At 39.7% G+C, this 10,902-nt stretch overlaps 1 protein-coding gene across 1 annotated transcript; it reads left to right on the top strand.

Moving 5' to 3' along the window:
• Nucleotides 1-1,617: 1,617 nt before the first annotated feature.
• Nucleotides 1,618-9,102, top strand: cd63 (CD63 molecule). The gene is made up of 8 exons (XM_034590288.1): nt 1,618-1,780; nt 2,643-2,728; nt 5,711-5,899; nt 6,310-6,384; nt 6,477-6,575; nt 6,801-6,944; nt 7,495-7,578; nt 8,442-9,102. The coding sequence occupies exons 2-8, from the start codon at nt 2,663-2,665 to the stop codon at nt 8,505-8,507; spliced, it is 723 nt and encodes a 240-aa protein (XP_034446179.1). The 5' UTR covers nt 1,618-1,780; nt 2,643-2,662; the 3' UTR covers nt 8,508-9,102.
• The last annotated feature ends 1,800 nt before the right edge of the window (nt 9,103-10,902 follow it).

A 10,902-nucleotide genomic window follows, 5' to 3' on the forward strand; every position in this document is an offset into this window, starting at 1 on the left:
ACAATAAGCTGTGACGGAAACAGGACACAAGGGTGAATAAGCTAATCTGACAAGACAGTGAGTTGAGGGAGTGCTTCAGTTGTCATGACGCACCGAGGAGGACCGAAGACGTATCGTCAATCTTTATCTACATTTTATGGTCCATCTCTTTTGTCCAGTTGGTAATTCATTGCTCCATATTTTTATTTCATCTTGTGGAGACTATTGCGATTCCCTTTTCATCGTCTTCAACATCATCCGTTCACTGGCCTCCCATCAAATGTACACAAAAAGAATGAATATGACTTTATGTATTTCAATTACATATTACATTTCCATGTAACTTTATTACACAAGTTCAATCAGTCACGTTGAGTTAGTGTGAACAAATCAAATAACTTGAGAGTGGTTTAATTCAATAAAGTTCAAATTATACATGAATATATACAGTCAACACAACAACGCCTCCACTTCCTACACACACACACACACACATACAACGGACAATGGCAATAGTCAATCAGGTGACAATCATTGTATACTATTTATTATACTATTTATACCTGAAAATACCCTTTAAACCCTTAAAGCTCTGTCCTGTGTTTACATTTTTGTTGTGTTTTATATATTGTGTTTTATGCTGCACTCTTTTTGCACATTGGTCTGTGAGTAACTTCTCATTTCGTTCAGCCGTACACGTGTATGTGGATGAACGACAATAAAGTTGACTTAACCTGACAGGTGATGATGGAGCAGGCCCAGAATGGCCTTATTAATAAAGGAGGAACAGTGACAGACGCATAATTACATTTTGTTATGAATCTCTGTTAAGCAATGTCCAGCTGCTGGGCAGAGGTTTAAGGCATCACCACAGTCAAGTAGAGAGAAAGAGATGTTATCAACAAGTCACTTTTTGAGATAAGGTAACATAAGATAAGCTTGGATAAGAAAAGTTAAGATAAGATAATACAAGACAAGAGAAGACAAGATAAGATAAGCTAAGATAATAAAAGTTAAGATAAGATAAGACAAGATAAGATAAGCTAAGATAAGAAAAGTTAAGATAAGACAAGATAAGATAAGCTAAGATAAGAAAAGTTAAGATAAGACAAGATAAGATAAGATAAGAGAATACAATACAATACAATACAATACAATACAATACAAGAAAAGAAAAGACAAGAAAAGACAAGACAAGATACGACACGATACGATACTATAAGATAAGATAAGATAAGATATGATAAGAAAAGAAAAGAAAAGAAAAGAAAAGAAAAGATAAGATAATCCTTTATTAGTAAAATTTGCAATATTACAGCAGCAGGAGTCAAACATAGGCATCAGTAGGTAAATAATAAGTAATATTCAATACTTAAGTGAATATGCAATACTTATAATAATACTTAAGTATAAGGAAATATGAAAAATATAGAAATATATGAATGGAATAAAATGGGTAAAAACATGTGCAGTGACTGGATTCCACATGAGGCATCGTATCGCACAGACAGAATGACTGTTGCACAGTTAAGAGAGTTAAACCAGAGGTAAACCAGAGCGTAGTTCTACTGGGAGCAGTGGGAGGTATTTTTTGGGGTGGTGCGTTTAACGAGGAGGCCGTGAAGGCATCAGACGAATTTATTTGGATCGCAGAGGAAGAAGTTGTGGAGGCGGAGGAGGAGGAGGAAGAGGAAGAGGAGGAGGAGGAAGAGGAGGAGGACTATAAACTGTAGTTACTCACTAACCTCAGCACACCGTCGTCTCCTGCTCTCCACCACAGGATATTTCGCTCCTCACGAAGGTAGGACCCAACGAAACAAACACATTTACTCCACATTTCAACCTTTTCTATTCTCACCGTTTCTCCTCCGGTGGCTGGTTTGTTTGTTTTGTTGTTTTTTTGGGCGCAGAACGAGTTGCGCACTTTTTATATAAACAACGTCGTCATAAAGGAAAAAAAAAAAAGCCCCAACCCGCTGAGAAGCAGCACCTGTTCCGCTGTTTGTGTTCCCTTCACACGCGTGTAACTCCATAATGAATTAAATCAGAGAAGCGGGATGCGGTTAATGGAATTGAGCCGCGGTTGACAAAGCGGGTATTGTCGCTAACGGTCCCGGGGCAGGGCAGGGGCAGGGCCGGGTGGCTCTGGCTCTGGTTCCCCCCCCACACCCACCCCTCCTTCCTCCTCAAAGCTGTGGTTTCTTTTTTAATTCCACCATGATGTGTTGAAAGACCCGAGTTAGCTTGTTTACTTGTGAGTTCGTCTTTAAACTCAGCCCCGTTCACTGTCCATGCAGAGACCCCCTCGAGTTTTGATTATCTGCCTGGTTCTGGCTGTGAAACTGTCAAATAGTATAAATAACATCAGATCCTGGTCATGTGTTGATGAGAATAGCAAAGGAAGTGAGTCACACCTCGTCTTCTTCGTGGCCCGAGGCCTCAAAGTTTGTTCAGTTTCAGATTCAGACAACTTTATTGACGCCCAGGAGGGGGAATTAAATTGCAGCAATCACACATGTGAAGTAAATCAAGATGTCAGTCACTTATCTCCCACTGTCTCCGCTCCCTTTACAGCTGATTGTCATGTTTATGTGCAGTTGAATGTAAGTTGACGTGTGTTTGTTTTCTTCTCCTCCTCCTCCTCCTCCTCTTCCTCCTCCCAGGAACTCGATCCTCGTCAGCCATGGGCGTTGAGGGGGGAATGAAATGTGTGAAGTTCCTGCTCTTCTTTTTCAACTTCATCTTCTGGGTGAGCTCACTTATCTCAAAGTCAACGCAACGCCAACGCACATCACAGTGTCACCAGGAAGTGACGCAAACAAGAAGTACATTTAGAAATGCACTATATCACAATATACAGCGCGAAAAATATGTTGTTTTTCCTCGCTGGCTTTTCTTTTTCAACTTTCCTGTATGAGTGGCCGCCAACCACTTCTTTAAGTGCTCACTATCACAAAGTCAACACAACACAGACACACAAGGCTCAGTGTGAAGTGAGTGGAAGTAAACAAGGATAAGTTCCTTATAATAAGTTCAAGAAACTTCACAATATACATCAGCTGACATCTTCAAAGGCAGTGTGAAATATTTCCACCGCTGCCCACATGACTTTGAGCATGGGTTAATGAATTGTTACCCGACATTAACACACAATCTGTAACAATCATTTAGTGACGCTACGACACTGCCTCTGGATTTATTCCCCCCCCCCCCCCCCCCCCCCGAAAGACTTACTTGTCAACTGACTCACATGTTTGTTTAAATTCACACAAAGGCAACACAGGGAGACGTATCCTGGACAGAAGTTCCCATTTCCTGGTTGTAATCTGTTTGCAGATTTCTTCATGGTTGGTTTGGCGGCTTTACAGCATGAGGGGGTGGGGTGGGGGGGTGGTGGTGATGGAATGTGGATCTTATGACCAGATTTCAATGTGTAACCGAATCATGTGACTTTTTTTTTTCATCCATCACTGACATAGTGCCACTTTAAAAGAAAAGCAAGGTAAACTTCAGCGCTGAGTCGAATGATAATCATTTCTGTCTGGGAAAGAGGAACTGTAGAATGACACGGCTGTTTTTATTCTATCTTCACGCTGCACATTTTCAGGGTGGGAACTTATAATAATGTTTATTATTAAAGGAAGTGCTTCACTTTAACCCTTGCTGTTTAAGGTTTATTTGGAAAATATAGACATTTACAAGTACTGTAGTTTACTGTACTGTGTTTATAAGTTTTTAACACAGTATTTGCCAACAGTTAAAACTTCTTCTAGTTGGGCATTAGAATCTGATATAGATTTTTGGCTGCTGATGCCAATACAAATATATCTGCTGATACAAAGAACTTAAATTCATCTTAGTTTATTTTGATAGGTAAAAGTTTTTATATCTCAGCATATTAGCAAACATAAACGCAGAAACCGATATAACTGTGAAAGGCTCATTTCGATTTTATTCTTATGAATAACTCTTCCTCAGAGGAAATGTAATTGTTGATAAATACTTACCATTAACAAGGAGTTAAAATGTTCTTATATATGCTAACAGCTCAATGTGTTTTAAACCTGTTGATGAATGTTTATACTCTGCTTATACATTTTACAATGTGGGATTAAAGTAAAGTGTTTTATTAATCTGAAATTAATCTATTGATTTAATCTGAAATTTACAATCAATAATATCTCCAAGGAAAAAAAATTGTAAACCAACCAACCCAAAAAAAGAACTTAAATATTTGATCGTATATCAAAAAGTCTGCCTATTGCTCGACTAATCAATTAATCGAATAACATTCAAATCAAGCTAAAGGGAAAACATATAGCAGCTTTCTATTTTATTCTATTCTGGGATGTGCGTGACCCTCACCTTACTGTTCACTCCTCTCTTCATGTTTTCCCGAAGTCAACCATCAGCCATTTGTTTGACTCAACTCAAATATTGACATTGGTGGTGAGGACGACGACTCGTCTTCAGCCGCTACAGGAGCGTAACACGGACGATATAACAAACTGACTCACCTGACAGTCTGTTGACTTTCAGGGGAAATGTTCAGGTCTTAATCATGAACATCTGTTTTTATTAGAGTGTTTTTATTCGATTTTACTTTAGATGCCTAATTTCAACGGAAAGAAAATCGACGACCTAATGGAGTAGTTGGACCAGTTTGGCTGGGAGCTGTTGTTCCTCGGGCTTCTGTTAGTTACATCAACTTGACTATACTGTTATGTAATATATGTTAAGACAATACTGCTGGAGAGACATGAGTCAAAGTAAATACAGAAGAAAAATTCCCCTGACTTATCTGGAAACGTTCTGTAACAAAACATACTTGAACTTTATGTTCTAAGTCATCACAGGATGGTCTGTTTATGATGATATTACACCAATCAAACAACCAGACAACCATATTAAACCCTGCCTCTGTAGGGTGCAACACTTGTACATCTGCACTCAGGAAGCTGAAGACTGTTGCAACTTCCTTCCATCTGATCAGCATTAACGCTCACTCATTTTTTTTTATGTTTGGCTTCATACAGGAACAGTTTGACTCTTATGAGCATGAGAATATTTTACTCGATGAATTGATCTGGACTGAATGTTGAAATTTTAATCCTCCTTTAAGGTTGCAGCGTGTGGAATTTAGTTACATCTAGTGGTGGAGTTGCATGTTGCAGCTGAATACCCCTCACCTCACCCTCTCCTTCCAAACATGAAAGAGAACCTGTGGTAACCTTCAGTTTTCATAAAAACTCAAAGGGTGTTTAGTTTGTCCAGTCTGGGCTACTGTAAAAAACATGGCAGCCTCCATAGAGAGGACCCCCCCCCTGATGTAAATATAAAGTATTTCAATATAAAGGAACCATTCTAGGGTAAATAAAACAACAATTTGTATAATTTAGATGAAACACACTCGTGGAAACATCACATTTTATATTAAATTTCTGTCAATAGATCCCTTTCACCTAAATCTTACACACTGCACATTCAAGAATTTAAGTATTTTACTTTGACGAACCATGAGTCCAAAACCTACCTGTAAAATGAATGAACTTCAATTAAGTAGCAAAAGTCAGCATGCTAAACTAAATACACAAATTCAAACCAAAGGTTCAAGCACATTTTGCTCACCATACCGTACCAAAATTCAAAAAAGTCACTCTACCCTTAGACCAAAGAAACACATTCTGTATTCGTGTAAAGAAACTAAACAAATCCTTTTCTTTTTGTGCAGTTATGCGGCCTAGCACTGATCGTGGTGGGAATCCTGGTTCAGGTGGCTCTGCACAACACACCCATGATCCATGATGCGACAGCCTCTGGAGGTCCCATCGTCGTCATCGTCGTCGGTGTGGTGATTTTCTTCATCGCCTTCTTCGGCTGCTGTGGAGCCTGGAAAGAAAACTACTGCATGGTCACAATGGTAATTCATCTAGCTCACTATCATAACACAAAGGAGGCTTGAGTTCACCTTTCTCTGTTGAATTTTGAGTAAAATTGTATAAAGTAGAATGGCACCCAGTAGAGCGCACTGAATTGCACACCCTTACACAGATATCACCCGAATATAGATGATCAAAGATGCAATGTTAAAGAAAGTGAAAAAATAAGTCCTGGCTCTTGCCCTTTGTCTGGACCTGGGCCAAGATTTCATGTTTTCTTTCTTGGCCCATTAAGTTAAATGGAAATCCGTTCAGTAGTTTTCGTGTAATCCTGCTGAAAAACAATCAAACAGACACATGACAATATAACCTCCACAGTGGAGCTAATAACATACAAAACACTGAAAGATATTTAAGTTGTGAGTGTTGTTCTTTTCTCTCTCCTCTGCAGTTTGCCATCCTTCTCTCCCTGATCATCATTGTTGAGATTGCAGCAGCAATCACTGGATACGTCTTCAGAAACAAGGTGAGTGTATAAAGTCACAGTTTCGTGTGTTGTGTAAAACCCTGCAGAAGGTGTGGTTTAACGTCAGCTGCCATGTTGTGTCTCCCCTTTAGCTCTCAGTTGTCGTCCAGGATAGCATGACTGAAATGATTTCCAGATACAGCAACGGCACAAAGGATTTCAGAGACAGCGTGGATAAACTGCAGGAGGATGTGAGTTCAATGTGAACCCTCCTCCTCACTATTTACTTAGCTGGACAACACCTTCACATAACACTGCTGCATCCTGTTGGTGGCTGCGGCTGACACCACCTTGTTTTTCTTTGCACCATCTGTTGACACAAGTTATATCATTTCACTGTACATTGCTCATGTGTGGCCTTGTAGCTGGCATCTCCATATTAAATCTTCTTTTTCATTTGACTCCTTCTCTTCCAGTTGAAATGCTGTGGTGGGAACAGTTCCTCTGACTGGAAACACTTCCGACCTGGAGGAAACTCTGTGCCTGACTCATGCTGTGTGAATGTCAGCCTAAACTGTGGAAATGGGACCATGACGGACTCTGCCAAAGTTCACCAGGAGGTAAAGTCACTTAACGCTCTGTTGGGAAATTAATATGCATGAGATTAGTTAATCCTCAAGATTTCAGTCCTTGTTGATTTCGCAACACCCGTGGTTAGGCCGCACACTGCTTGAACAACCACTGAAACCCATCTGAGGAGCAGCTTCAGTTACACATCATGACATTTATATATATATTTGAAAGATTGAACCTCCTCCGTCAAGAATCTCCAGAGGCGAGAAGCCCTCTATTGTCTATCATACAACATTGCTGTTACAGAAGTGTGTGTGTGCTGCTACTGGAGTTGTTGCTCCCAGCTAGACAACATACTGTAGCTTCCAGCTGTGTGTGTGGGTGCGGGTGCGTGTGCGTGTGCGTGTGCGTGTGCGTGTGCGTGTACGTGTTCACAGGCCATGTATATAAAATAAACGTAACTTCAAACGATGAAAAAGAAAAGATAACGTTGACAAAACACAGACGTGGAAAAGAAGTCGATGTTTCACCCAGAGACAAAGTGTCTCTCAAAAAAATCACCTAACATTTTGTGTCATCTGTGGTTTCCTGATGCAGGGTTGTCATGATGCTGTGGTGGACTTCCTGAAGAAAAACATCCTCTGGGTGATAGTTGCAGCTCTTGTTATTGCTCTCTTGCAGGTATGTAACAGAAGCATGGCACAGTATGTGTTTGTGTTGACTGTAATTCTGAACGTTTGTACACACTATTCTTTACGTTTTAACACATTTCTCTCCAGCCGGTTCCAAAGCAAGACGCACATGTCTTTACTAGTGTCAGATCAACACACTGCTCGTTTTCCCCTCCAGCGACACATTGTTTAAATAGAAAATGCACTTGTCAAGGTAATATAGACATGGGGGGGGGGGGGCACAACACAAGCACACATATAGTTATATAGTAGATGGTCTGCTCGTGTATTTCCACTTCACACTCTTACAACCTGACATATCGTCTTTATAACAACAATCTGCAAAGGTTCAATCGCACCTTGCTTTTAAAATAATAGGTACGTTTGAATGAATTACTCAACTGCTGTCATTTTTTCATACATTACATGTCGGCTATATCAGAGCTCTGTTCAGCAACCGACACAATCTTCAGACCCAAGTTCACAGTTTTTCAAAATAAAAGCTCTTTCATTCGGTAGCAACTTGCTAAAGAGTAAGTGATTCTTTGAATGAACAGAGCTCAGAACCTGTTGAGGGTTGTGGTTCCTGTATATGGTGACAATTGTGACCTGTGGTTTGACCAGCTTGCCTGCTGTAGTTTGAGGACGTAAAGGAAGACACGTTTTTTATATATATATATATATATATATATATATATATATATCTTTATATCTAAGATCTTGACCTTGCCGTGAGATAATGTATTTTCTCATTTTGGTCTGAATTACGAACCACTTATGAGATGTTTATATATTTCTAATCAGGTGGACTTAAAGTAAAGTCAGGTACTTTAAGAAGGGAGTAAATACCTCTCCTCTGTGTTCTCCTTCCAGATAATGGGCCTTGTTTTCGCCTGCTTAATGATGAAAGGCATCCGCAGCGGCTACGAAGTCATGTGATCCAGCTCCACACCTTAGAAATGAGCAGGCCGCTCACGTCACACTTACTGGGAGCTTCATTTGTAAACATTGAAAATGTTCATCTTATAATTAAAGTTTGATACACAAAACTATATATTTAGTGTGAATGATGAGTCAGTATTCATCGTTTTGCCGTGAGACAAAGTGTCTTAAAAGAGTCAGCCGGTTCACTCTAGCTTTTCAGTTTCTCCGATGCAGGGTTTGCTTATGGGTCAAATTGTGATTTGCGGATGTGGGCTGCTCAAATAAATTTAGATTGTTAAATTTATCATGATGCTGTGGAGGCTTTGCTGAAAGAAAAAAAAAACCTCCAGCTGATGATGGTTGCAGCTCTAGCTAATGCTGACTCAGCATTCACACTGTTGTTTTCCTGTTCTTTATTTGTATCTTCCTCTCCTGCTGTATGTTTTTGCATTTGATTCTGCTTTTTTTGGACCTGTTTTGGCATCGAAGTTGTTTTCCGTTTTTGCTGGTTCCAGGCTGCAGTTTTCCGTTTCTATTAAAGACTCTTAAAATTACATCTGAATTTGCCGCAAGTGTAAATAAATACCGGGAAAATAAATGGACCATATAATAATAGTAATAGTTTTTTTATGTAGCACCTCTCAAGAACAAAAGTCACAAAGTGCTTTACATACAAAACACAAGAACAAAGAGAAAGTAGATTTTACACAAACATGAAAGTAGACATGTTAAAACAAAGCAAGTGTAAATAGACGAGTCTTAAGCTGCAAACATGTCCACAAAGTTTACAGAGCGTAATTTGAATGGAATAGAATTAGAAGTTGGAGCAAAAACCTCAAATGAACAGGGTCCTTTGATCTTTAGTGTGGAAGGATCAACAGTCCCTGACCTCAGAGTCCTGCTGTTCTTATACTGATGCAGCAGCTCTTAATATGTAGGAGCCTTACATGTAAAGCTTACAACCAGGATCTTGAGCTCCAACCCTGTTTGTTACAGGAAGCCAGTCTAAAGGCCGGAGGACTTTGGATTGGGGTGATAAGGGACATTTTTGAAGGATTTAGTCAGAAGTCTTGCAGCAACATTTTGGACGAGTTATAACAGTTTAATGATGATGTTGAATGGTTTAATGATGGAGGTACTTATTTCAAACAGTTCATTACATAGTAAATAATATTGGCACAGCAGCACAACATTAAACTTGAGTAAATAAAATCAAATATTTCATCCATGAACTATTTCATGAATGAGCTTAGAAGTAAACAGATGACATCTATGATAATAGAATTTAGTTTGAGACCAAAGGCTTTTCTGTTCATAATCTCTCGCTGACTTGTCGATGGGCTGAGGAAACTGAACAAAGAAGAAAGAGATTGCAACCCGCCAATAAATTGAACAAAGAAGAAGAAGAAGGCAGCTTCAGCAACAAATTTGTAAACAAATAATTGCTTGGAGAATGGACATCAAATACACACAGAACAAAGCATGAAGCAAGAAGAGGCTGGAGAGATTTTTCTTAGTATTTTGGATAGTTATGGACCCTGAAAAAAAGGTCTGTATATTTACCACCTTGGTGACTCTACGTGTTTTGGAAACGAGCAGTGCTCTGAAGGCCTACCATCAGGAGATGGTGATAAGCAGCTCAAAGCAACTGATTATACAGATACTGCAAGGACTCGTCCTACTGAAGGGGTTTTATCTGCTCTGGAACATGTGTAGCATCGTGGCAGAGTGTGTGCTGAAGCACCTGAAAAAGCAGTTTGATGATAAAATGGTGCGCGTCCTTCTATTCGAGGATCCAGATGTGTAAGCTGCCATCGTGAATTGTTTTAAACATCACATCTCTCAAAAGGTGAGACAGGGGCCCTCCAGCCTATTATTCAAATACTGTGGCAGTGGTAGCAGCAATAGCAGCTCTCGTCATAGCTGCAGCCATCATATTTATTTTCTTGCTATGAAACATGTAGCTTCATTGCATATAGATTACGTATGAGGGATGTCACAATCCCCAAAATGTAGTAGTCGATACTGATACCGGGAAATCTCCACGATTCTGCTTACCAGCTGCCTGTGCGTATGACTTTTAAGATCAAAGGAATTTAGTGACATCAGAAATATAAGACGTTAACACTTTCATCTTTAGTATTTTCTGTCAATGCAACAAAGTCATGAGTGTGTCATGCAGGGTTGTAACTGTAAAACCTGCTGGATTTCGTTGGGCATCTTGTGGCCGAGTTGCATTTGTCAGTGGTTTATGTTGTCAGTCTGTTCTAGTAAAACAAGCTTCAGTTATTGCTGCAACTCAGTCACAGGGCTCTCCATCACCTGCTATGGGGAGGAGAGGAGCAGGCATGAGAACAGTGTCACAACGTCATGTGATGCTACCAGTCCTCTCAGCATGTGACGATCCACT

The sequence above is a fragment of the Hippoglossus hippoglossus genome, chromosome 7, assembly GCF_009819705.1.
Source record: "Hippoglossus hippoglossus isolate fHipHip1 chromosome 7, fHipHip1.pri, whole genome shotgun sequence".
In the NCBI taxonomy this organism is placed as follows: Eukaryota; Metazoa; Chordata; class Actinopteri; order Pleuronectiformes; family Pleuronectidae; genus Hippoglossus; species Hippoglossus hippoglossus.

Coding starts and splice junctions, on each gene's coding strand:
- cd63 (XM_034590288.1), top strand. CDS start 2,663: ATGGGCGTTGAGGGGGGAATGAAATGTGTGAAGTTCCTGCTCTTCTTT. Junction 2,729..5,710: donor TTTTCAACTTCATCTTCTGG/GTGAGCTCACTT, acceptor CTTTTTGTGCAG/TTATGCGGCCTAGCACTGAT. Junction 6,385..6,476: donor GATACGTCTTCAGAAACAAG/GTGAGTGTATAA, acceptor TCTCCCCTTTAG/CTCTCAGTTGTCGTCCAGGA.